This window comes from Uloborus diversus, chromosome 9, assembly GCF_026930045.1.
Source record: "Uloborus diversus isolate 005 chromosome 9, Udiv.v.3.1, whole genome shotgun sequence".
NCBI classification, from domain to species: Eukaryota; Metazoa; Arthropoda; class Arachnida; order Araneae; family Uloboridae; genus Uloborus; species Uloborus diversus.
In genome coordinates this window covers 114,092,895-114,118,777 of record NC_072739.1, presented here as the reverse complement: position 1 = coordinate 114,118,777, position 25,883 = coordinate 114,092,895, and the positions used below count along the sequence as shown (strand labels likewise).

The following is a 25,883-nucleotide window of genomic DNA, read 5'->3' as shown; positions in this document are numbered from 1 at the left end:
TGATCTTCACAGGGGATTGTAAATTGACTAGGACCAGTCTAGCTGGGCCCAGAGCCTGTTGCTGGTCGTCACTTTTGTATTTGTATTTGTATTTGTATATATGTCAACTGCAGGTAAACACTTTTATGCTTCAAAGCATTATAAACACACATTAGTTATTTTATAAGGTACAACAGACTTTTAAATTTAAGAAAAATCACCAACCAACAGTTATTAACTTGCCAATCACTTAAAAAGCAATCAAAAGCTTTTATTTGCAAGAACACATTTAAGTTTTACTTAAATTTACAGAAAATTTTAAATAATAAAAAAAAGGCTGAATGCTCTATGTTCATTAAAAAACATTGTCTGAATATTACACTTGCAGAGATCATCGAGCTGAGAAAAATTGGCAGGGTTGCAAGAAGTTAATAATCCAGAGTAACCTAAAAGATCCAAAAAAAGGTCACCTTTGCCCCCTTTAAACTTTGATTCGTTATTGAATCAGCATTTTTTGAAGTGAAATTTATACATAAAAAAGTCTGTGAAATAAAATTGTTTGAGAAATCCAAACTACTTCCTTCCGCAAAGGTAGGAGGTCAAGGTAGGAGGTCGTTATTGCCAACTGCAAGAAATGAAACTAATATTTCCCTTCAGGAGGTTATTATTGTTAGCAAGAAATATGCATCTTGTGCCTGATGACGTTAGGAGAGAAAAACAAAACAAAAATGGACTGTTTTACTTATCTGGCGATAAATTAGGCCTAACTCATTTGGTGACTTTTTGCATAATTTGGCAGTTCAAAATAAGAAAATTTCAACTGATGATACTTGAGGATGAAGCTTTTTTTTTTTTTATTTAATTTTTTTTATACATCCGTCATACTTTTTGCATTTTATTCGCTTTTAGGCTGAAATAGAAGCAGTTTTTTTTTTACAAAATAGTCATTTTTGACTTAATTTAGGCTAAAATAGTCGTCATAGTCGGCAACTCTTCAAAATAGTCCCAATAGTCCTTTTTTTAGTCGGTAGTGGGAGCCCTGTCCCTTCCCTCTTATTTTAACAAAAATAATGTCCATCTGTTTATTTAAAGCAAAAAGATATGTGCCTGAAGATGGATTAATAATAAATACTAGCTGACCCGTACTAAGCATGCTCTACATTTATCGCCCCACAAAATAAAATGTTAAAACACCACATGTAAAAATTAACAGGTGAAAAATTATTGGACTTAATAACTTACAAAGTAATAAAGATGCATATTTTCACAACTGTGTTTAATACATCTCAACTCTAGAAGTAATGCGCATGTGGCGCCATCGCAGTTGTTAAAAGCTTGCACCTTCTGCTTCGGCAGTAGTTACCTGAAGACTCTCGGTGCAGGTACACCGAGATTTGTTTATACAGTATGTTTTAGTTACTTAATAAAAAATGTTATACCTACGTTTTATCAATTTACCTTTTTAAAAATACAGTCCACTATAAATTAAACCAGTGAATCTTACCAAAGTGGTCCGCCTAGCCGCATAGAAATACCGAAAATATGGTAACTGTCATAGAAAGAGTTCCAACTGTGATAAACCGTCAAAGAGGAATTCTCAAAGGAAGAGTTACAAGAATTGAAAATTTCCTAAATACCGTTGAGTTGGAAGAAGAAACGGAAGTTCAACTGACAATTAAATTAGAAGCCCTAAAAGAAATTCTAAGAGATTTGAAGACCCTTCAAACAGAGGTACTTGGGTTACAGGATAACGTTGACATAACGGAAAACCTTCAGGCATTTGAAGAAATTGAAATTTCGATTGAGAATACAGAGGTAAGAATCCGAGCTCTCCTCTCTCAAATTCATAAAAACGCCAATTCTCAGATTAGTACTAATGTATCGGCTACGCAGCATGTACCTATCGCTAAAGCTAAATATAAACTGCCAGAAATTCCCTTACCCATTTTTACCGGCAAATATGAGGAATTTCAAAATTTCACTACGCAATTCAAAGCCTTAATCCATGAAAACGACCAATTAAATGACACGCAAAAGCTATTTTACCTTAAATCTGCGTTAAAAGGTCAAGCTCAATCTTTGCAAACCTCGGAAGACACTTACGATTCTTAAATGAATGCCTTAACTTCCCGTTTTGAAAATAAAAGACTTGTTGTTAATGCCCATATTCAAAATTTATTCAACCTAGAAAAAATAAACAATGAATCTCCAAAAGAATTACGAAATTTAATAGATAATTTCAAAAAAAATCTACGCGCTTTAAAGGTGCTAGAATTTGATCAAAATAACCTATCAGAAATACTTTTGTCTCATTTATTTTTACAAAAGGTTGATAAAGAATCTTCTAAACAGTATCAAATGTCTCTTAAAGGTAAAGATGTTGAACGCTTCGATCAATTGCTAGACTTTTTTGAAACTAGGGTGTCAATATTAGAAACCGTGAGTAAAAATGCTCAAACTAAACAACCTCTTAAAAACCTTGGCCCTTCGTCCCAAAAAAGCAAGGTGTTTGTAGTTCAAAATAAAAATAATAAACCGAGGGTATGTGTTTTGTGTAAAAACAACCACACATTATTTTGGTGCGTTGGATTTCATGACATGAGTGCATCTGAAAAATTGAAATTTGTAGAGCAAAAAGGACTTTGTAAAAATTGCCTTAATGCTCATGTGGGGATCTGCAAATCGAAATATGTGTGCTCTGTTTGCAAAGGCAAACATAATACCTTGTTGCATGATTGTTTAGGTGAAGTTTATCATACCGCAATTGTTTCTGACTCAGAAGGTCGCAATTTACGTAACCTTTCGGACTCCTCGCAAGAAAGTTCTAATGTTTCTGTAGGTCAGCAAAGTAAATTTAACAGCAAAACAAGTGCGACTTTAGTATCTCGCACACAACAAATAGGTAATTTGATGACAAAATTAAATGTGTTTGTTTTAGGAAAGGGCAACAATCGCGTGGAAGTGACTTCGTTAAGTGATTCATGCTCTGATATAAATCTCATGACGGAAAAATTAGCAGATTTCTTGGGACTTAAGAAATTGCTAGTCAAGAATTTGTCTTTAAGTGGAATTGGTGACCATGCTGTACCAATAAAGTACAAGGTCATTTGCTGCATTAGCAATGCAGATAGAACTTTTGAAAAACAGATTGAGTGTTTTCTTGTCCCGCAAATCGCGGCAAAAATTCCGTCTAAGTCTTTTACTATAAACGAATGTCAAATTCCTAGTCACATTGTGTTGGCTTGTCCAAATTTCTTTAAGAGTACGGACATAAAATTGTTGTTAAATAGTAGCTTGTTTTTTGAAATTCTGCGACCGGAAAAACTATTCTGAGGATAAGAAATTAATATTTCAGGACAGTGTTTTCGGGTACCTGTGTACTAGCAGCACATTACAGGAAACAGATTTAATTAACTGTTATCTTACGGAAAATTCTAAGTTAGATACTACTTTGGAGAATTTCTTTAAAATGGAGTCTTTTCCCGGAGATAATATTGAACCGACTAAAACGGAAGACGAAAAATTTTGTGAGGAACATTTTGTTAGAACTCACTCTAAAGATAGTACAGGTAGATATATCGTAAAATATCCAATGAGAGAGAACGCGGAATCGTTATTAGGCTTTTCAAAACTTACTGCAGAAAAACGATTGAATAGTATTTGGGCCAAATTGAATAAAAACAATACTATGAAAAACTTGTACCGTGATTTTTTGGCTGAATATTTATCGTTGGGTCATATGGAAGAAGTGGAGGATGTCGAAGCTGATGAAAAACCGGGTAGGGTATATTATATCCCACATCACCCAATATTTAAACCGGAAAATAAATCTACACCTCTGCGGGTAGTCTTTAATGCTTCCGAAAAAACCTCATCAGGATATTCTTTGAATTCCATTCTTCTATTCGGGGGAACTATTCAGCAAGATTTGTTTTCGATTGTGCTAAGATTTCGTAAGCATAAAATTGCCATTTGTGGGGATATTCGTAAAATGTACCGTCAGATACTAGTGCATGAGTCGCAAAGAGATTTGCAAAGAATTCTCTGGAAGGATAGCTGTCAGGCCCCTGTAAAAATATACAGGCTTACTACTGTATCCTACGGTATTTGCTCGGCCCCTTTTCTCGCGACCCGTGTGTTGCAGGCTTTAGCGGATGATGAAAAATCGGATTTTCCTATCACTTCAAATATTTTGCGTAATGACACATATGTTGACGACATCTTAACAGGTGCAGCGTCTGTAGATGCCGCAAAACAGTCATTAATATCATTGCGTAATCTTTTAAAGAGAGGAGGGTTCGAATTACATAAAATTATATCAAACTCCACAAGTATTATGGCTGATGAAGAAAATGCCAAATTATCGTTTGACTTTTTTCAACCTGTGAAAACTTTGGGAATGTTATGGAGACGTGATACCGATAATTTCACTTTTGACATCACGTATGAAATTAAGGACATGTTCACCAAACGAGAAGTCTTATCTACTATCTCTAAACTCTTTGATCCCCTTGGACTAGTAGGTCCAGTTCTCACCAAGGCGAAGCTTATAATGCAAAGTCTATGGACACTGAAGTTGAACTGGGATGAGTCGTTGCCGAAGGATGTGATGCAAGAATGGACTTCGTTTCTCGCTCAGCTACGGCAAGTTGATCAAATTAGTGTAAAACGACCAGTGATTGCCGATAACACCGATGAGTTTGAAATTCATGCATTTTCGGATGCATCTCAACGTGCATATGGAGCAGTAATTTATTTGCGTTGTGCTGATACGTCTGGAAATTTCACAACCAGACTTTTGTGCAGCAAATCTAGAATATGCCCTTTAAAGATGTTAACCATTCCCAGACTTGAACTTTGTGGAGCTCTGCTGCTGGCGCGATTGGTGAATAAGATTTCTCTTATTCTGGAGCTGCCAATATCTAAAACTTTTTGCTGGACGGATTCCAGTGTTGTGTTATGGTGGATCAACACTCCCGTGACAAATCTCAAGACTTACGTCGCCAATCGGGTGGCGGAGATTGTGAACTTAACCGGTAATTGCAGTTGGCGGTGGGTGAGTTCGGAAAATAACCCGGCTGATTTGATCTCGAGAGGTACCACAGTCAAGGACCTCGTTTCGAATGAACTTTGGTGGAATGGTCCGGAGTTTTTACAAGGTGAATTGCCATCAACTGAGAATTGTGATTTTTCTGGTGATCCTGCTTATGAACTAGAACTCAAGAACTTTAATATTAATACATTTCTTATTTCAGAAAATGATGAATTTTTTGAATATTTGTTAAATGTAACTAATGATTATTTTAAATTATTGAGAATTTTAAGGTTTATTCTCGTATTTTCTCGGAAGTGTAGAAAGGAAGAAAGAAGTCAATCTTTGGATGACTTGCAAAGAGCTAGAGCCATTCTTGTTAATAAGGTGCAAGCAAGGCAGTTTGGGCCTGAACTTGCGGCCTTAAAGAATGGAAAAGGTATTTCAGGCTCAAGTAAAATTTCGTCCCTAAATCCCTTTGTGGATTCAAATGATAATTTAAGAGTAGGAGGACGCCTTACTAAAGCTCAAATAGAGTTTGATGCCAAGCATCAGTTAATCCTTCCTCAACATAGCAAATTAACTTATTTAATTTTTGAAAGTTTTCATAAAAGATACTTTCATATTGGTGCCCAGGGATTGCTTTATTTTGTGAGGCTGCAATTTTGGCCTATTAATGGCAAAAGCATTGCAAGAAAGGTTGTGCATAACTGTAATGTTTGTTTCAAAAATAACCCAAGTTCGCCATTGCAGTTAATGGGAGAATTGCCTTCTGAACGAGTAAACCCAGTTGCCCCCTTTGTCAATAGTGGTGTCGATTTTTGTGGACCATTTCAAATTCGCGTAAGTAACCTTCGAAAGGCAAAAATTGTTAATGTATACGTTTCAATTTTCATATGTCTTTCTACAAAGGCCATTCACTTGGAGATTGTTTCCGATTTAACCTCGGAGGCATTTATTGCTTCTCTGAAGAGGTTTATCTCTAGGCGGGGAAAAATTTCAAGCATTATCAGTGATAACGCAACCAATTTTAAAGGCGCGAATTCTGAAATTAAGAAATTACTGGCACAAGCAGACACGCCTACCTCAACGTTAAATAACTATTTATTGTCTGAAGAAATTGTTTGGAAAAACATTCCCCCTCGTTCTCCTCACTTTGGAGGGCTATGGGAATCAGGTGTGAAATCCTTTAAGCATCATTTGAAACGGACCGTAGGTAACAATAAATTAAGTTTCGAGGAATTTACCACTGTAATGGTTCAGATAGAAGCAATTCTGAATTCCCGTCCACTTACTCCTTTATCAACCGATGTGAACGAGTATGAAGTTTTGACCCCTGGTCATTTTTTAATTGGCCGCCCACTACTTGCACTTCCAGAGCCAAATTTAAAGGACATTCCAGAAAGTAAATTGTCTAAGTGGCAAAAATTAACAAATTATGTGCAAGTAATTTGGAAACGATGGCAGACTGATTATTTGAATCACTTACAGCAGCGTAACAAGTGGCAATTTGCTAAGGATAATGTTGAAGTTGGTACTATGGTACTTTTAAAGGAACCCAACTTACCCCCGTTACAGTGGCCACTTGGTCGTATTGTGGAAACTGTAAAGGGTTCAGATCACAAAATAAGAGTCGTAAAAATTAGAACTCCTAATGGTATTTTCACTCGATCTATTTCTAAAATTTGTATTTTACCAACTCAGTAAAAGTTATTTTTGGGTATTAAAATTTGCTATTTACAATTTTTTAAACTTCTTTACATGTTTACCTCTTATATATAATTTTGAAGTAGCTTGTTATGTCACTATGTTCAGATCCTGTGATAAATTTTGATTGTTTTTGAAATGTATGTTATGTATGATTGGTTTTTGAAAGTTGAACCTTTCAACGCGGGCGGCATGTTACATCTCAACTCTAGAAGTAATGCGCATGTGGCGCCTTCGCAGTTGTTAAAAGCTTGCACCTTCTGCTTCGGCAGTAGTTACCTGAAGACTCTCGGTGCAGGTACACCGAGATTTGTTTAAACAGTATGTTTTAGTTACTTAATAAAAAATGTTCTACCTACGTTTTATCAATTTACCTTTTTAAAAATACAGTCCACTATAAATTAAACCAGTGAATCTTACCAGTGTTTACTTAAATGCCGAATGAAATTTTAGGTGTTGTGCACTTGACTTAAAAACACGAGAAGCTTTCCAGCTGCATTAATTTAACGCTTTAGGTGTCATATGCAAAATGCTTGCTTTAAAAAAATGTTGTAAAGGCTGATTGCCCAAAGGTCAAGGAGAAATAAGGTAAAAAGGCAAAGCTAGCCAATTTGCAGGAACAGATGAGATATATATAAATTTGTTATTTGAATGTTAAAGCGTTTGTCTAACAGAAAATATTACAGTTTAAAGAATCATAAGTACAAATGTTTTATTGCCTAAACAGAAAGGAAAAAGCTCTTCCTGATTTACAAATTTTTCTTCCAGAAATAAGACTCCTAATCATAATAAAAGTAAACTGCAATGTGCTTAACATTGTATTTTATGGAGGTAACCTCAAAAGGAAGTGGGGGGAAGGGGGGACAGGCTGTGGCACCCAAAAATTTGGTGGGGGCGGGGGACTATAAGTTCAAGCATAAAGTGAAATAAAAAACTTAAGTAAATGATTAAAAAAACCTAAAACTTTTGACAGTGGTTTTAAAACTGCTACTAAGTTGCACAAAATCAGCAATTTAGTCATGAAAATTACCTGACAGGGGAAAAAAACCTTACAAAAGTACATGCAAACTGTATGACTGTACATGTATGCATATAGTTGTATGATTGCACAACCAAATGCAAAAGACTTTCCTTGTGGCAAACATTTATGAAAAATAAATGTCCACCACAGAGAAAACATTATTTCTTTTAAATGCTGAGGGACATACTAAACATAGCAACAAAATTCAAAAATCAAAAAATTCCAACTTTACCTTTCAGATACCTCAAAATAAGCATAAGCTAATAAATCAGCTAATCCACCACTACCTCGCACAACAACAACAGGAAGATGTTTTTTCAGGTGCTCTAAAATCATACGAGCACAATCATAACCTCCTTGAATTAACAAAGCTACAACAGGAATTTCATTGGCTGATAAAGGACACACATCTGGATGCCTCCTAGGAGCTGAAAGAAAAGTGACAAAATTAGTGACTTTCAGTGACAAAAATTAACTGATATTACAATAATTGCAAAAATAAATAAATGGTTCCAAAATGATTTGAAGTTGACAGAAAATTTCATATCGAAAGGAGAAAAAAATCAAAGAGAATTTATTTTCTGGTAATGCATCTAAAAGTTTACATTTGACTTAGATCTCCATTGATGATAATGGATAAATTCATACCTGCCAACATCTACTGGGAAAAAATCCAGTAGATGTTTAAAAAATCTAGTGGATGATTATGACAGATTTTTCATTGTTATTTAGGGATGAACAGAGATTTCTTATCATCCTTCTTAGGGTAACCAAATGTTCCTTACATCATATACACAATCAAGAGAAATGATCAAAATCCAGGAATCTCCTGGAAAAACCAGTAGAGTTGGCAGGTATGTAAACTCCTTTGTGAACAGAACAATAACAATAGTAAACACTTATTCCACGTTGTGTTACCTTAACAATGTTTGACATGAGTCATCATAAAGTAATGCTTCTAATTATCTGTCTTCAAATTTTTTCGGTGAGCCAGAGCTTTCTTTATTTTCAAGATAAAAATCAATATTTTTAAAGCTTCTAAACCAAAATCTACAAGTTGTTTCAGGCAGAACATGATCGCTGTAGTCTCCACAAGAATTCTGTAAGCTTCAACTGAAGATTATTTGAATGAAATAATGTAGTAAAATAATACTCTTCCTTTGGCACGAAATTTGACATATTCAAGTCTTATTTCAAGTCTTAGTATTAAGTATTTGAAATAAAGTTGTTTGCACTTTCGCAAAATAATAAACTAGAGCAAGCAGCTCTGTTGGCAACACCAACTGTTGGAAAACGGTGAGAACTTATTTAATTACCCAATACAATAAATAATTTTCAAAATATTGGGAATATGAGGACAAAAAATTAAAAATCTGGACAAAATAAGACAAAATATTTATCAGGAGAATAAGACCAATACAGTCCCCCTGATTTCAAGAAAATGAAATTATCATCAGGTTATAAATTTATAATTCAAATATATTTAAAAAAGACACTAAATCTTAATAAAACTTAAAAAAAATATTTTTCAAATTTAAAATCAACTTGTAAAATGAGTTTTTTTTAAACTAACTGTAAGAAGGAATGAACAATCACAACTTACTTGTTGCATCTATATCACAATGAACGGAATCAGCTGATGCTAAATATTGTTCAAATTTAAGTAAAAAGTGATTTAGACCAGTCTTATTTATTGTACTATCTCTTACTATGATGAAATGTGAGTGATCAGCATTAAGCTCATATTTACGCTCTTCTGGCAGGTTCCCTTCATTTTCTATCTCCACTCTTTGTGCCTAATAAACAAAAACTCAATTAAATATATACATCAATTTTAATAAAACAGAATTCTGGTTTATAACAATCTATAACTGTGTATAGCCTCTAGTAAAGAAGAAAGTGAAACAAAAGTTTAAAAAGTTATTTCACTTTTTGATATTTGGCTGGTCATACCTCTAAATAGAAAAAGAAAGAGGAGATCAAGATGGATTTGTCTAACTGTAAAACACACCTTACACATTAAACATTTTCTTTTGAAAAAAATAATAGTTTTAGAAAATCACTTCATAACTCATGCCCCACATTCCCCTACTATCATATTTTATGCAAAATCTTAGTAATTTTAGCCACTGTTTAACTACATACTAGCTCATTTTTATTCTAAAGCAAAAAGACAATAGATATCTCTTTATCAATACAACACATTTGGGCAATTCTATGGCAACTGAAGCATCAACTGTAGCACAAAACATCCAATAAAGACTCAAAATATATTAGATTCTTATTTCATTGTTTCAACAGACCAATCTCAAAAGACTGTTACTGAGGAGCAAAATATTAGTTAACACTAGAATTACAGGAGGGTGTCATTTTGACCCCGAGCAAACTTTCTTTGTCCCTTGTATTTTCATAAACTTTAATCCTTCTTTGACTTTTCCTAAATCATCTTACCATGTAATAATATACAGGGTTAGTGTTGGGCTTAAAAGCCTTTATTCAGTATCTTGGAGCGCTTTTAATTTAATTACAAATGTTAAAGTATTTTTTTGAAACTTACCTCCGATATGTTTTTGCCACTCCGCGTCTTGTGTCCCAGCGGCGGATAACTGAAATTGATTCGGGCATGATCGTGCAACATCGGAATCATCCTATGACGTAACACCCGATGGTTGAGATGTTTTTGGCTACTTTGAGCCGAAAAAACGAATAGAAAGATTGTTAAATCACTCAATCAGGAATAGTTGAGATGTATATCTCCAATGCAAAGTAGGGTGTGTCATGGGATGACGTATCGCGGTCATAGAACGTATAAATAGATTGATCGAAATATTTTCAGTGCTCACTTTTTGTTTGTGTTTACTCCCCATTGGCATCTTGCCATTTTTTGTTGACCAATCAGGGATTGGTCTTTGAAGGTTCGGCAACCATGCTAGGTTGTTGATGGAAGTTGCAGCGCGCTCGAGCCGTTGATGATGCAACGTTTTTGAATTCAAGCTGGGCTTGACATAAGTTTTATTCAGTGTTAATTGTTGTTTAAGAATGTTCTAAATTACTCCTGTTTATGGAGGGAAAAATGTCAACATTGCTGAAGAGGTTTGCAGGAGATGAAGTTCATTGCAATTAGGCCTAACACTTAAACTTGGCCAATACCTGGATTGATTTACCGGTGCTCCTGTGGTGGTGTGGGACTGTCATCAGTTTGAAATCATCGATGTCCTTCAGAGTGACCTTCATGATTGGATTTCCTAGACGTTCCTACCAGAGTTCCAGAAGGTTCCGGTGTGATTCCTGTGGGTGCACAAGTTTGTTTTCCGGTATTTGAAAAGGTTCTTCTAGAACTAAGCAAGCATATCGGCCGGTGCATGATGGAACAGTTTTCTTCGATTACACTTGATCAAGAAGTCTTCAGCAATGTAAACATGCGCATTAGCGCAGGAAGGTGACATTTTACAATTTTTTCTAAAATGTTTCGCGTTTTTTCTAAAAGTGTTTATTTAATAATTTAACTTTGAAATTTCTGTGATTATTGGGGGGTTTTGTACACTCTAAATTATTTTTGGTATTTAACAAATGTTTATTGTTGTATACTGTGATATTTTAATAAATGTTATTTATTTAAAATTACTTTGAGTATGTTTTATTTCTTACTGGCAGACTGCACGGCTTTTTGATGTTGGGGTTCTGTAAACCTTTTATTTAGTTCTATGAACTTAAGGTAAAGACACATTTCCCAACAGTTAGCATAAAAGAATATCCCGATTTTGAAAATTTATATTTTATAAACTATTGCATTTACCACTATAAATAATACATAAAAAGAAAGATAGACAGTGCAAGTTTTTTTTAAGTGTGTAACTACTTAAATGTGCACGTTCCGCACTAGCGCAGTCAGAAATTCCTTTTGGAAGGGGTTTTTTGGTCACAAAAGTCCTAAAACAAATATTAACTACTGTATTAGGATTGGAAACAATGTTTAAACCAAGACCACTGGGTGGGAGGGAAGAGGGATTACTGTTACTCCCAAACCCTCCACTTAGCTGCGCCACTAACATTCCGCATCGCTAGATTGGCCATGCAAGTTATGATGATTTATCCTTTAAGCGTTGGCCAGCCAGATCCCCAAACCTAACCCCATGTGATTTTTTAATGAGGTTTCGCCAAAGACAGTGTTTATACACCACCATTGCCTACAACATTGCAAAAACTGAAAGATCGCGTATGTGTAGCATTACGAAAAATGGACAGTGAAACACTCTAAAAGGTAGGTTATTGATGTGTGTTGCATTACGAAATGCGCACACATTGAATATTTGTGAGTGAAAAAAACTTTCACAGTTTATCTTTATTTTTATGTATCATTTATAGTGCTAAGTGTAATAGTTTATGAAATATAAATTTTTAAAACTGAGATATTCTTTTATGCTAACCCTGTATATAGTTTTCAAGAAAATTGCATTTAATTTTAAACCCGAACTAAAGGGTTATACCTAGAAGTGTGGGCAGGTGTGGTTTTGGGCAGTTTGAGAAAAAAGAAATTATAATTCTAAAATACAACTGCCCAGTTATGAGGAAAAGAAAAAGAAAATCTAACGATACAGTAACAGTACAATAGACCTGAGGTCTCAGTGCTCGCGCTAGTTTCAAGCGCCCCCTTTTCACTTCACTTTTCACTCTAACGATAGAGTAGTCTTGAAAATCAGAGTTAACTGGGGCTTATGTCACCTAGGGTTACTAAAATTTCGGATTATCCAGAAAATTTTTCCAGATTAAAAGTTGACACTGTTCGGAGCACATTATCAGGAGCACCTTTTATTTTCCTGCACAATGAAAAGGAAACATTGTCTTCACAAAATTTATCGCTTATGTTTCAACATAAATTTCTCTTTTAATTACATCTGAACTAATTTTGACTTTAGTTTTTTACGATGTCCGTGCGTATATGCATCTGTGCACAATTGTAGGTAACCAAAACATGCATTGGTGACTGCGCCCGAATCCATTTCAGTGAGTTTTGTATCTATGTAAGTGCATGTGCCTGCAAGGATCTTACATAACACAAAAACAATTAGTAGTAGAAGGTTTGAATTTCGTATACAGAACCTTGAATTTTCAAGACACTCTACTGTATTTTATTATTATATAGTATGCTGGTGAAACTTACTCGACCATCAAGCATATCTCCATAAACAATCATATCTTCTCTAGTGACACCAACTAATGTTAAAGGAGGTAAAGAAGGTCCTGAGGTGTTTGGATGTTTGTGACACAAGAGCGCCTGGCGTCTTAACAGTTCATCATGAACCGCATCTCCGATGGTTCTGGCAATACCAATATTTGTTCCATGAGTAAAAATCCACATTTCTGTAGTATTTGCAGCCTGCGAAAATATTTAAAGTGGTAATTTAAATATATATATATATATATATATATATATATATATATATATATATATATATATATATATATATATATATATATATATATATATATATATATATATATATATATATATCAAGTATTTAAACAATAATAATGTTTTAAATAAGCTCCAAAAGTGTATGATACATGAAACATTACAGCTAATTTTCCAGAATTTTTTTTAGCATAAACTTGCAAAGAAATTTGATGGCAAGCAAAAATATCATCTTCGTTTGTTACCAACATGCCTACTGCAAAAAAAAAAAAAAAAAAGGCTACAAAGAGTAGACTAACCATGGGCATGCACGTAGGGGTGGGGGGAGGGACACCTGTTAACCTGGGCCCTGAACCTGAAAGGGGCCCAAATTTTTTTTAATGAGGGTTAAACATATGTAGGAACGTAGAGTTAACATGGAGGGGGGGGGGCGTAAAAGTCATCTGTGACGGGCCCCAAAATTTCTGTGCTCGTCCTTGACACTAACACATTCTAATCTGTCAGTTACTGAAGAAAAGGAATGAAGACACTTCAAACCAAAAATAAGCAAGATTTAAATGTTAAATTGCAATGATTTTTTTTATATTATTGTTAATGCCATTTTAATTTTTTAAAATTAAACATGATAGTTTTTCTGGTTCCTCCAGGCATACCGCTGTTAAATCAAGCTCTGATAGAAAAAATATTTAAAAAAAAAGAATAACTTTTAAAAAGTAATGATTCTTTCAAATGAGATTGCTTAAGACTTATGAATAGATTGCTTTTCTCAACAAATGGCAAATCTCAAAATAAAATGAATTTGATATTGATTTCTTTTTCATTTTAAAATGCATTCACTTTTTGTCTGATAATCAGTGTAAAGGAATGAAAATTTCAATTATAAGATAATTAAATATATATTGCTTCTAAAATCAATACTTTGAAAATATTTTTTGCAAAATTATTTTATTATCATTTTTAATCAATCAAAACTTTCCAGTAAATGTTCAAGTAATGCAGAGCAATATGTTACTTTTATAAGGCCAGCTTGGAAATGTTCTAGCTGTCTTTTATTGGTCCAGGTACTCAAGGGCCCAATGTTTGACACAACAACCAGGACAATTTTCGGACTCTTGACTTTCCATTCCCTATGAATAACATTAGCAATATTTTCCATGCTTGCATCATGAGAAGTACGTAAAAAATGGATGTCCCTAAAAGAAATAAAGTATACAAAATTGATTAATGGAAATCAAAAAATCATGGGAATTTAATCAAAATGAATTGCTATGTAAAAAAGTAGCCATTAAGCATTTTATAATAAGCATAATATAACATGAAAATTGAAATGATTAGTTTTGTGCTAAGCACAGTATGAAGAAAAAAACAATGCAACAATGGAAAAATTTCAATGAAAATGTTGACTTACGTTCATCGCAAAGAAATGGAGTACTTTAATTGGTTTTATCCTACTTTGTTATTTTCTCAACTTTTCTGTCCCCAAACATTTTTTTTTTCTTTTTTTTCACTAAAGAATATGCTCATTTCTCTGAAATGAGCATGTAATTGTTTATAAACAAATCTATTTTAGCATGTGATTGTTTCTTCTAAATGTGTAGGTGCTAAGAATATTTTTACACTTTAAGTGTAAATGGATGAAAATAAAAACTTTCATACATCACATGACTGGAAGGGTATTGAGAAAAATAAGCCACTGGTCCAATGTACCAATAATTATAAAAGGTCACTGGTCCCCTACACACTTTCAGTGGTTTATTCTCTGGGACTCAATGGTCAATTGAGCCGGCATTTGAGAAATAAATAAATTCTCATTGGCCTGGTTTAAAAGAAACAAAGAGAAAGTCAAAAATACAGCATAACTTCAATTTAATGATTTGCTCAATTTAATGATACATTTCACTGGTCACATTCGATTTAATGATATAATTTGACTGCATTGAATGGTCCCATGTTCCTCAATTTAAACGATTAATTTAAAGATACACATTTCCAGTCCCCTTGACAGTCGTTAAAATCAGAGTTATTACTGTATATAAAATAATTGACATTGTAAACCAAGTTTAAAAACATGCTTAACGGACGAGGTCTGAGTGGACTGGGCAAGCGCAAGAGGCAGCAAGGCATTTTTCTGTAAGACAAAACTTCTGGTTAAGGAATTTAGTGAACCAAATTTTGTCTTTGTTGTTGCTCTGGGACAAAGAAAATAGGGTGGCCATAACAATATCTATATGTAATTGCTGTAGAAATTTCTAACAAAACCTTTTCTTGCAAAGCAGGACTTACAGGAACAAAACGTCACTGGTCCCAAGGAACCACTAAAATTTACATTTTGCTGGTCCAATGGATGTTTTTTAAGGTTCACGGGTTAAATTTGCTCTCAACATAAGAATGCAACAAAAAGTGCTTTAGCTTAGAAAAAGCTGTCAGTAACTGATAAAAAGCCATTCTGGCTCTTATAATTTTTAACTACTTAATATCATTAAATATTGGTAAATATTCGGCAACAAGTACTTATAACTTGCTAAAAAAATGTACTATTTATTAGTTATGCAAATTATGTAGTGTGCTTATGCAAAATACTTGCTATTGATTAAAAAATTCGGGGAAAGCTAGTGCTCATTTTTTTTTTAAAATTCCTTTTCTCAACATGCATGATTAATGCAACCTTAATTACCTGTTCTTCATAGGCGAAATTTTTTCCAAAAGCATAAAACTCCTTCGGAAGTATAGAAAACGTCTTGAAAACATCTTCCCCAAAGGTTTTCTGACACAGCAAAAACTTTGTTGTCGCCGAACAGCCTTTTTCATTCTCTTGAAATGCATCACCTTTACCTTCTGTTGCTATATCATCTAAAGGAGTAACCCTCATCATCAGCTTTCTGAAATTTTTTTTCAAAAAAATTATTACAAACTTTTTAATGCGCACACACATTGCAACATAATTATATAATTATCAATGGCATGTAATGTGTAATAGCTGATGTAACAGAAAACTATCAACAATTAATTTCTTATTTAAATCATGCTTCACAACAAATATTAAATTATTGCATTTTTTCAAACACTTAAAATATTTACAGGCCAGAGGAAATTTGAGTCCTGTTAATGGGACCCTTCACAAAAAATCCAATCAACCAAAACGGACCGTTTCACAAAAATCTCGATCAACCCAAAACGGACCCTTCACAAAATTCTGACAAACAAAATGAATCTTTCAAATTGTTTATGAAAGAGCAAATCTCAAATCAAAATAACGCATATTTTCCGTGTAGAAAAACGATAATTTTTTGGAACTTTTTTTTAAAGTTCATTAGAGGGATCAGCATATAAAAAAATCTTCTAATTTTGCAAAAAAAAAGGGCACTCTTGCGCAGGCCTGCGCCAAGTTTGATCCGCGCCATCGTGGCATATGTTTTTTTTGAGCATCTTTATGCTGGGGGTTTTTCGACGAAAATATAGTTAATACTTGAAAATGAGGTTTTTGTAGACAAATAACGTAGAAAAACAGTACGCTTTGAATTTTAATTTATAAAAAAAAAAAACAATGCGTAAAAAATGTTATATTTAATTTTTTAAATTAATACAACGTATATTTTTTACTTCATATCTTGAAGTTATTTTGAGTTCAGTAGCTCCTCTGATTTGTTCATGCATTTTGGAAGAAAAAATAATTTTCAATATTAAAGTTAATCAAGCTCTAACACCTCTCTAATCTCTAATTGATGAAATTAGATTAATCAAACGTTTATGTCCTGTTAAAACATGACAACAGAGTCCCCATTATGTTTTCTAAAGTGGAAGTATGGAGGGCTATCCCACCTTAGTAGCCATTTTAGGTCCTCAATTGTACTTTTTTCCTAAAAGAAAGGTTGCAGCATCAAGAGATGACATCCTTTTTTACCAGTTTTTTGTTACCGAGCATAATGAAATACAAAAATTGCATTTCTAAATTAAATGTGAAGATAGTTATGGATTTGTTTTGTTGATTGAGCAGTTCAAAATTCGCGATTAAGTAAGAGTGTTTATGGTGTCTCCCCTGAAAATTTTTGTTAGGGAACGCATTTTTAGACTCTTTGGGTGATTAATAGGAGAAAGGGGGGCTTCAAGGTTTCTCTCTGGAAATTTTTTAAAATTTAAGGGTATATTTTTCAAAAGCACAATTATTTTGCTATCTTTGGTGGCTTGAAGGGAAAGGATGAGATTCATGGAATTTTCCCCAGTCCATTTTTTTGATATTAGAGCTTCAAAAACACAATTTTTAGATACCTTTAGTGATGCTAAAAAAACGGGGTTCGGGGGGCTTTCCCCCGGAATTGAAGTCCCTAAAAAACATAATTGTAGGCCACCTTCGATGACGTAGCAAAAGACATGGGGTTCAGAATTTTTTTCCCCAGAAATGTTTTGATGTAGAAGTTCCAAAACTGCAGTTTTGGATGATCTTTGGAATGATTCTGAATTTTTCGAAATTGAAGTCTTGAAAGCCACCTTTTATACGTTATAAGCCACCTTTTATGGACGTAGGGAAGGAGCAGAGATCGGAACTTTCTATATCAGAAATTGTTCGAAATTGGAGCGTTTGAAATACGATGGTTGGACTATCTTTGGTAGCGTTGGGTTGGGTCCAGGAGCTATTCCTTAACTTTTCGATCTTAAAGCTTCAAAAACGCAATGTTAGTGGGATCTTCATTGATGTAAGGGGAAGGGCTCGAGGTCAGGGGCTCTCCCCTAGAATTTTTTTCGAAATTGAAGCTCTAAAAATTCGAAAATTTTTGACGATTTTCTCTGGACATTGGAGAGGGGGATTCAGGGGACTCTTCCGTGGAAATATTTTGGATTTAAAGTCGTAAAAAAAAACAGCTGCAGGTGATTTTTTTTGTGATGTGTTTGGGGGGGGGGGGAGAGTTTGGAAGCCTTTCACCCGGAAAATTTTCAAATTTACAAAACTTTTGGGGGGGGGGCATCGCCCCAACCCCCTGTTGATCCGCCCACTGAGTTCAGTAAAACAAATAAACCAAAAATGAAGAAAGTTTTCTACATGACTGACATTTTGTTCGATTTAAAAACGTGAGTATTCCAGGAGGGATTACCAAATTCTTTTTAAAAATCAGAGTCGGATAAAAAAGTTAAGTGCAAGTTCTTATTTTTCACAAATTTGTCATAATATCTGATTTATTGGTAGTACCAAAAATTGGGTGTACTTCCATCATTTTTTCAAAATTTCACTTCAAAAATTTTCAAACTTACAATTTAGAAAAACAAAAGAAATTGAAATGAAACTGATGATAAAGTTACAGTTGACACAAAAACACAAAAGGAATCTTACATCATTTTATCCCTAAATTCTATTTTGCCAAGTTAAAATAGCTAGGAAACTAAGTATTTACGAGTCCCCAGAAACCAGGTGTGGGACCCCTTTCAGCAGTTTCATATTTTACAACCTCTCACCCAAAATCATTGAACTCTATTGCCGTTATGAAAACAACATCAAAATAAAGGATTAAGAGTTTTTTTTATCAGTAAAAAATACTAAATCTCATGGATTTCCTAAATTATGAATCATTAGTAAAATATATTACTTGCTTAACATAGAGAATTTAACATTTATTACACATATTACATAGTTTTTTGATCTAGAGATATTATAATGGCCTCTATGGGTTGCATTATAGTTACAGTCCGAATCCCCAACTTAAGTGAGGGATGCGTTCCGAGACCACTCGTGTAAGTCGAAATTTCGCGTTGTGGAAAAGTGGTTGTCTATATGTTTTCTTTTATTCACATACCCAATCATTTTTAAAACATTTTTAAACGCCTTTTTAAACTGTTTTTAGACCATGTTTTAACCACATACAGTCAACCCTCGTTTATCGCGGTTAATTCGTTCCAGGCCTTTACCGAGATAACTGTAGAATTCTGTATTTATAAACCGAATAGTTTCCTAACTAAAGCGCATAAAACTTACTTAGGACAATTTAAATAGGCTTTTTAACATAGTTTGATCCCTCTAGATATGAAACAGCACCCTTAGCCCACCATTTGCATTTGCATTACTTAATATATTACACAAAATATGAGAAAATGAGATATATTTAGACGTAATAGATATCACGTAGTTATTATTGGGAAATAAAAGTACATACACACATGCATTTCTTACACACTACTATTAATCTATGAAAATAGCTCAACTTGTTCAATGAAGATTTTAATTGCCAGTTAGTGGACCGTATGTGAACTCGTTCTTCTACATTTATCCTCATAAAAGGTATTGCGCATACAACTTAAAAAGCTAGTACACTGTTGAACACCATTTACAGATTTATTTATCCCTCTAGCGATTTATAACTTTCCAGTTATAGTGTTTAACAGTTAAAATGAAATAGTGATTCGCTACACTTTCTTTGGCGATTTTATACCTCCGCTCCCTCAACCAGTACAACTACAGCCCCTCAGAAGAGCTTACCTTACTTGAAAGAAATACTTTGTTACTCTTTTATAGGAAAAAGTTTATACGAGTGCATAAAAAAGTCTAATTACTATATTAAAAAAAAAAAAACGCGATGTGGTGAAGCCGCGAAAGTCGAAGAGCGAAGTAGCGAGGGACGACTGTATATCATCATTTCTTACATAAAGAACTGACTTTTTATCTTATTTTTTAAAAAAGCTGCATTATTCAACATAATAAAATACTGCTATGATGCACAAAATCAAAGATCAAGGGGAGAGAGAGACATAAAAACAAAAAACAGTACAGTATGTTGTAATACCAGGGGTCTGGCCAGAGCAAATTTGGGTCCGTTAACGGACCTTTCACAAAAATCCGATCAACCAAAACGGACCTTTCACAAAATCCCTATAAAAGAAAAGAGAGAAAACACTCAACTTTTTAGTGTCAATGATTCAGTTTCCATCATCTCAAACGTCTAAACTTACGTTTTTACAAAAAAAAAATTTTTTTTTGCAAAATTATTTGATTTTTCACAAAAATAATTGATTTTTCACAAAAAACAGACCCTGTGAAAAATCCTGGACAGACACCTGAATACTAAAGCAATGCACTTTAAGAGTATTATAGAGTGCATACAATAAGTTACATTATTACTTAAAAATTGAAGATGGTTTATGCTCCACTATCTCTGATCGTTATTCTAATATATTTTTAAATACAGTAGCTTTGCATTTACTTTTTTAACATTTACATCTATGGTAACACCCCTCTTTCATGATCTCTATAATCTACAATACAAGAGCAGATTCCATTTTCATACTGTTTGCATTTTGCTTAAACACTACTCTGCAAGCTTCATATAAAAACTAAGGTCTGGATGGATTGCCTTCTCTTGACTTTTAATTGTGTGTATTAAAGACTTACTCATACCTAATGGCCTGCTACCTTCAACATACTTTCTAGTTGTTTAAGCGTATCAAGAATCTTTACCTTTTTAAAAATTGACGTAAACTTTTGCTTTTTGTTTCCATCTTCAAACTTTAGATGAAACAACATTCCTAGGTGCCAAAATATTTCATCACGTTACATATTTAGAATAAATAAATGAAAAATGAGAAGGGGTGATTACACACTAACAATGCTATGCTTATAGTGCGGTGTGTGAGAATTTGCGCAGTCAGTGATGCTAAAAGGATGAAAGTACATTCAATGTTTAGTAGTCAATAACAAAGTCGAAACTTAGCATCACGATTCCTTTCCAAATATTTTTGTATCGACAGCGATAAATTCGCTTTAGCTCTAAAATTCCTCGCTCCTGAAAAACTCACGTTATAGCCATTTTGCGTAAGTTGGATCGCATTGTAGAGGGAGTCGACTGTATGCAGTACCACATAAAATTCTCCTGCAATTTAGATGCTTTCATTTAATGCTAAAATGTACAAAAGCAAATATTTATTTCAAAAACAGTTAGATGCCAGATAACATCAAGAATTTCGTGCAAAATAAATTGATACAGATGCAAAAAATCGACATAAAAAGACCTGCATTACACAAACTGTGTAAACTAATATACTATTAACTGTATAACCTCAGGGAAAAAGTAAAGCTGAAAGTGTAATTGAAAATATAAGAGTCTTTTGAAAAACTATCATGTTGATAAAACAAACCATCACATTTATACTCAAAGGTCTTAGCTTGTTCGATTTTACATAAAAAGTGTTAAGCAATTAAAAATATACAAAAGAAATAAGGTATAGTTACGTCATCGTCAATTTCATCAACTGCTTGAAAACGTCGGAATCTTCGAAACAAATTATATCCGAATCCTCTATGTTCGTCATAGTTTCTACGATGTCGTCCCATTTTTAAATTAATAGGATATTAGAAAAATTTGCAACCATAACAATGGAAATTCACTGTCACGCGTACAATTCGCAGTTCAACTATTTACTTTCACAAAAAACAAATATTAAGCAACTGAAACATCTTTTGTGCGAAAATATCATTCATCTTCAAAACATTGTCATTCTACAAATGAAAAAAATTCACGCGGAATGTCGAGTTGTAAACAAAGCTAAAAATGTAAACAGATAGCTGAACGAATCAACAAGTTAATTCTTCCATCGCTCCATCACTCTTCGATTCTTCTGAACAATGAATAATGAATGCACCGGAAGAACCGGAAGAACATTTTCAATTTCTTACGCGAAAGCTGATAGCCAATCACAATGTCGCAGTTATTCAGGGACGATCTCAAAATTAAACTTTTCACAAGTTGCAAAAGAAAAGATGTCAGAACAGGAATAAAATGATAAAAGAGAATAAGTGTTGTTGAAAACAGAACGAAGTTTTCTTCTTTTGATTCCTTCTGAATAAGTATTACTTCGTAATGTTCTCTTTTGAAAAAATTTCGTAGAAAATATTTCAATTTTTTGCTGGTTCAAATATAAAAATTAAAATTTTACATTAAATTTTATTGGTGCGTTTTTTTTTTTTTTTTTTTTTTTTTTTTTTTTTTTTTTTTTTTTTGACTTTTGTTTCATTATCCTGTAAAAATATTGAAAATTTTAATTTGGGAGCGGGGAGAGGGATCCACAAGAAAACTGGATCATGGCATGTGGCACACAACATAAGCTACGCCAACATATGGAAATTTTTTTAGAGAGGGAATTTTAAGGGTCAGATATATATTCTCTCTTTTGGGAGGACCCCCTGGAATACTGCTCGGATAAACATTTAAAGATGAGGATGCGCCATCACTCTTGGCAGTTGCCAATATGGAAACGTGTTGCAAAATGTTTTCATAAACCAAAAATTACAAAAAAAAAAAAAAACTCGCAGTCTCATCATTATTCAGGAGGAGGGGTGCAGGGGAGGAAAGCCCCTCCCCCGGGTTTGAGAAATGAATGTATTTTTAAGTAAGTTGGCGAGTTTTTTTTTGTTTCGTTTTTGCTATCTTTTGGCATAATTTACTGTAATTATTATACCCTTCGCCCCCTCACCCCCCCCCCCCCCGCGTGTTCTAGAAATATTCGGAATGACGGGCCCGCAAATAAAGGGAAACATTTTTCAAAGAATGAAATCAGGGCCGACGCATAAAATTAGGGGGGGGGGAGAGTCTGCTACCCTCCCCCTGTTTTTCACAAGTGGAGCCGTTAATTTCCTTCTAGCAATGCAACAAACGAAGAGAAAGGGAAACTCTTCTTTGTTTTAAAAAATAAAATCTTTCTTTACTAATAATAAAACTGAAAGTCTCTCTGTCTGTCAGGATCTCTGTGACGCGCATAGCGCCTAGACCAGCGGTTCCCAACCTTTTTGATTGTGCGACCCACCAGTTTCGTAGAAAACGCCATTGAGGCCCACTAACTACTGTACATTACTTGCACAGCCAAAACTTTCTGTGGTGCGTGGGGGGGGGGGGCTGTTCATAACTGTCCTTAAATGTAAATAATATACCGTATTAGGACTGAAAGTGAGTTGAAAAAAGAGTTCTGGACACGTTAATCCGCTTCTCCCCTTATGTCACACCACAGATATAACTATATTGTACAAGAACAATTTTCAGAATGACTTTGATATCTGGATTGAAACTAGATAGTTTTAGTCACAAATAATTCGCAACATTCAATGCATTTCTACATTATTATTATTTTTACTTCATTTTACAAACTAGTATGTTGTGGCCATCACGAAACTTTCTTCTATATTTTTCCTTTTTCTGATCCCTCCCCATGCTTGACGAGGAAGCAATATTCCTAACAAAAACAAAATGACACATGCAAAAACTTGACGACCATCCCAATGTCTGAATTATTGTAAAAGCAAAGCAAGGAGCGAAAATTGAAAGTTACTTTGAAAGCCTTACTTGAATTAATTACAAATATTTTATTTATTAAAAAACATAGGATGGCAACAGTTAAAAATTTTAATTCATTGAAATAATATTTCCGATCATTTCCATACAATTAAAATCACGAGAAATACGCAGACGACAATCTATTACGATTTATCTTTCTTATTGTTGCATTAATAAAACTATTTTTATTCGCAAAAAAAAAAAAAAAATCAACACCTCTTGGAGCGATTGGAGTCAAAATTGAACCAAAGCCTGTTTACGTATGGATTCACATATATTCCAAATTTCAAACAGAACGTAGCATTACTTCTTGAGATAGGGCACTCACAATGGAAAAAAAGAACGGGCGATTGCGCTACCCCCTTTTTAGCTGTTGACACCAAAATAAAATCAGCTCTTATACCCACTAAGGGCTACTTGTCAAAAAATTTTTGTTTGATTCCGTTCGTTATTTCTTGAGATACAGCAGTCACAATTCACGACAAAAAACGTTCTATAACTCAACCCCCGTTTGAGCTATTGACACCAAAATTGAATCAGCACCTGCTCCAGTTAGGGGCAACATATGGACCAAATTTTGTTCGATTCCGCCAGTTACTTCCTGAGGAATAGCAATCACGCATAACTCAAAAAACGTCCCATTGCTCCACCCCCCTTGGAGGAATTCGCGCTAAAAACCAATGGGCACAAGTTCACATAGGGTCACATATGTGTACCAAATTTCGTTCAATTTCATGCGATAGTTTTTGCTGTAGAGCGGCCACAAAAAACTGGTCACACACAGACGTGACACACACACACACATACATACATACACACACACATACATACATACACACACACAGACAGACAGACATTTTTCAAAAATAGTCGAAATGGACTCAGCACACCTCAAAACGTTCGAATTTGTCAAAATTCGAAATTCGAAAATTTGCACGAATCCAATACTTTCTTCTATATATTAGATATAGAAGAAAGTAAAAAGGAAGTATTGTATTCGCGAAAAGAAATTCACCCAAAAAATCGGCCTTAATTTCCATTTTGCTCACCCCCAGATGAATATTGAATTTTTTTATAGCCCGACCACACGTGGGTATGTGCCCAGGAACGTACAGACACCCGAAATCTCCATTTTGACGATCCCCGAGTTAATTACAACCAGTTTTCTCGTGACGTCTGTATGTACGTATGTATGTGCATGTGTGCGTATGTGTGTATGTGTGTACGTGTGTATGTATGTCGCATAACTAAAGAACGGAATGTCCTAGAAAGTTGAAATTTGGTACATAGACTTCTAGTGGGGTCTAGTTGTGCACCTTCCTTTTTGGTTGCATTCGGATGCTCAAAAGGGGGATCTTTTGTCCCTTTGGGGGGGGGGGAATCATTGTTAATTTCGATTTAAACTCAAGTGGTGTTATAATTTGTCGACACTTGGCGATATATCGCCAGTTTTTGGTCGCCAAGTTTTGTCGCCAACTTGACGACAATTTGGCGATTTTATTTATTTATTTATTTATTTTTAAATCTGGTTTCGATTTGGCCACCGTTGGTGATATTTAGAGAGTAAACTATTGAATCATATTAAAACTGCCAATAATGGGAAAAAGACATTAATTTGGAGTAAAAGGAAGTCATGTGATGCACACATCAGTTCGTTTTAACTGCAATGACAAGTCTCATTCAAGTAGGTAGGTTGTCGAAAAGCCCCTGAAGTGCCTCGATTCAATAGTTAGTTATGCAGTTCAGCAAAGGAGAGGCATTTTTAACTTGAAGCTAATACTAGTTTATTTGGCAATTTTCATAAAAGAAGTTTCTGATTCATTAGATCTCACCTTCAATTATAGGGGAAAGTTTCTAGAAAATATGAAAATCCTTAATCCCGAAGTTCCTTATTGTGATGAGCAAGGGAGAGTTTCTGAGTGACGGTATATCTAATTAGAGAATTTTCGAAAAAATTTTGAAATTAATACCCCAAGTTTTATCTTGGTTTAGATTCTTGACCAGTGTCCACGGCCCAGTAACATGCTGTTCGCGGCCCACTTCTGGGCCGCGGCCAATGGGTTGGGAATCGCTGGCCTAGACCGTTCGGCCGATTTTCATGAAATTTGGCAGAAAGTTAGTTTGTAGCATGGGGTGTGCACCTCAAAGCGATTTTTCGAAAATTCTATGTGGTTCTTTTTCTATTCCAATTTTAAGAACAAAAATTTTCATGAGATGGACGAGTAAATTACGAAATTATCATAACGTGGAACCGTAACATGGGCACAAGCCAATTGGCGAGAAAATTCACCATTATTTGTAAATATAAAGTCGAACCAAAAGACCTTTTAATTTTCTATTACGGGCAAAGCCGTGCGGGTACCACTATTAGTAAATATAAGTGAACAATTGAAATAAATGATAAAAAGTATTTCTTCTGTAAAATTT

At 34.2% G+C, this 25,883-nt stretch overlaps 1 protein-coding gene across 1 annotated transcript in view; it reads right to left on the bottom strand.

Moving 5' to 3' along the window:
• Window positions 1-16,021, bottom strand: part of LOC129230447 (transient receptor potential cation channel subfamily M member-like 2) — an 88,580-nt gene extending 72,559 nt beyond the window's left edge. Inside the window, 6 exon segments of the mRNA XM_054864846.1 lie at window positions 7,972-8,167; window positions 9,343-9,535; window positions 12,901-13,116; window positions 14,165-14,335; window positions 14,337-14,345; window positions 15,827-16,021. Coding sequence (XP_054720821.1) covers window positions 7,972-8,167; window positions 9,343-9,535; window positions 12,901-13,116; window positions 14,165-14,335; window positions 14,337-14,345; window positions 15,827-16,021 — 980 coding nt within the window.
• Between the last annotated feature and the right edge of the window lie 9,862 nt (window positions 16,022-25,883).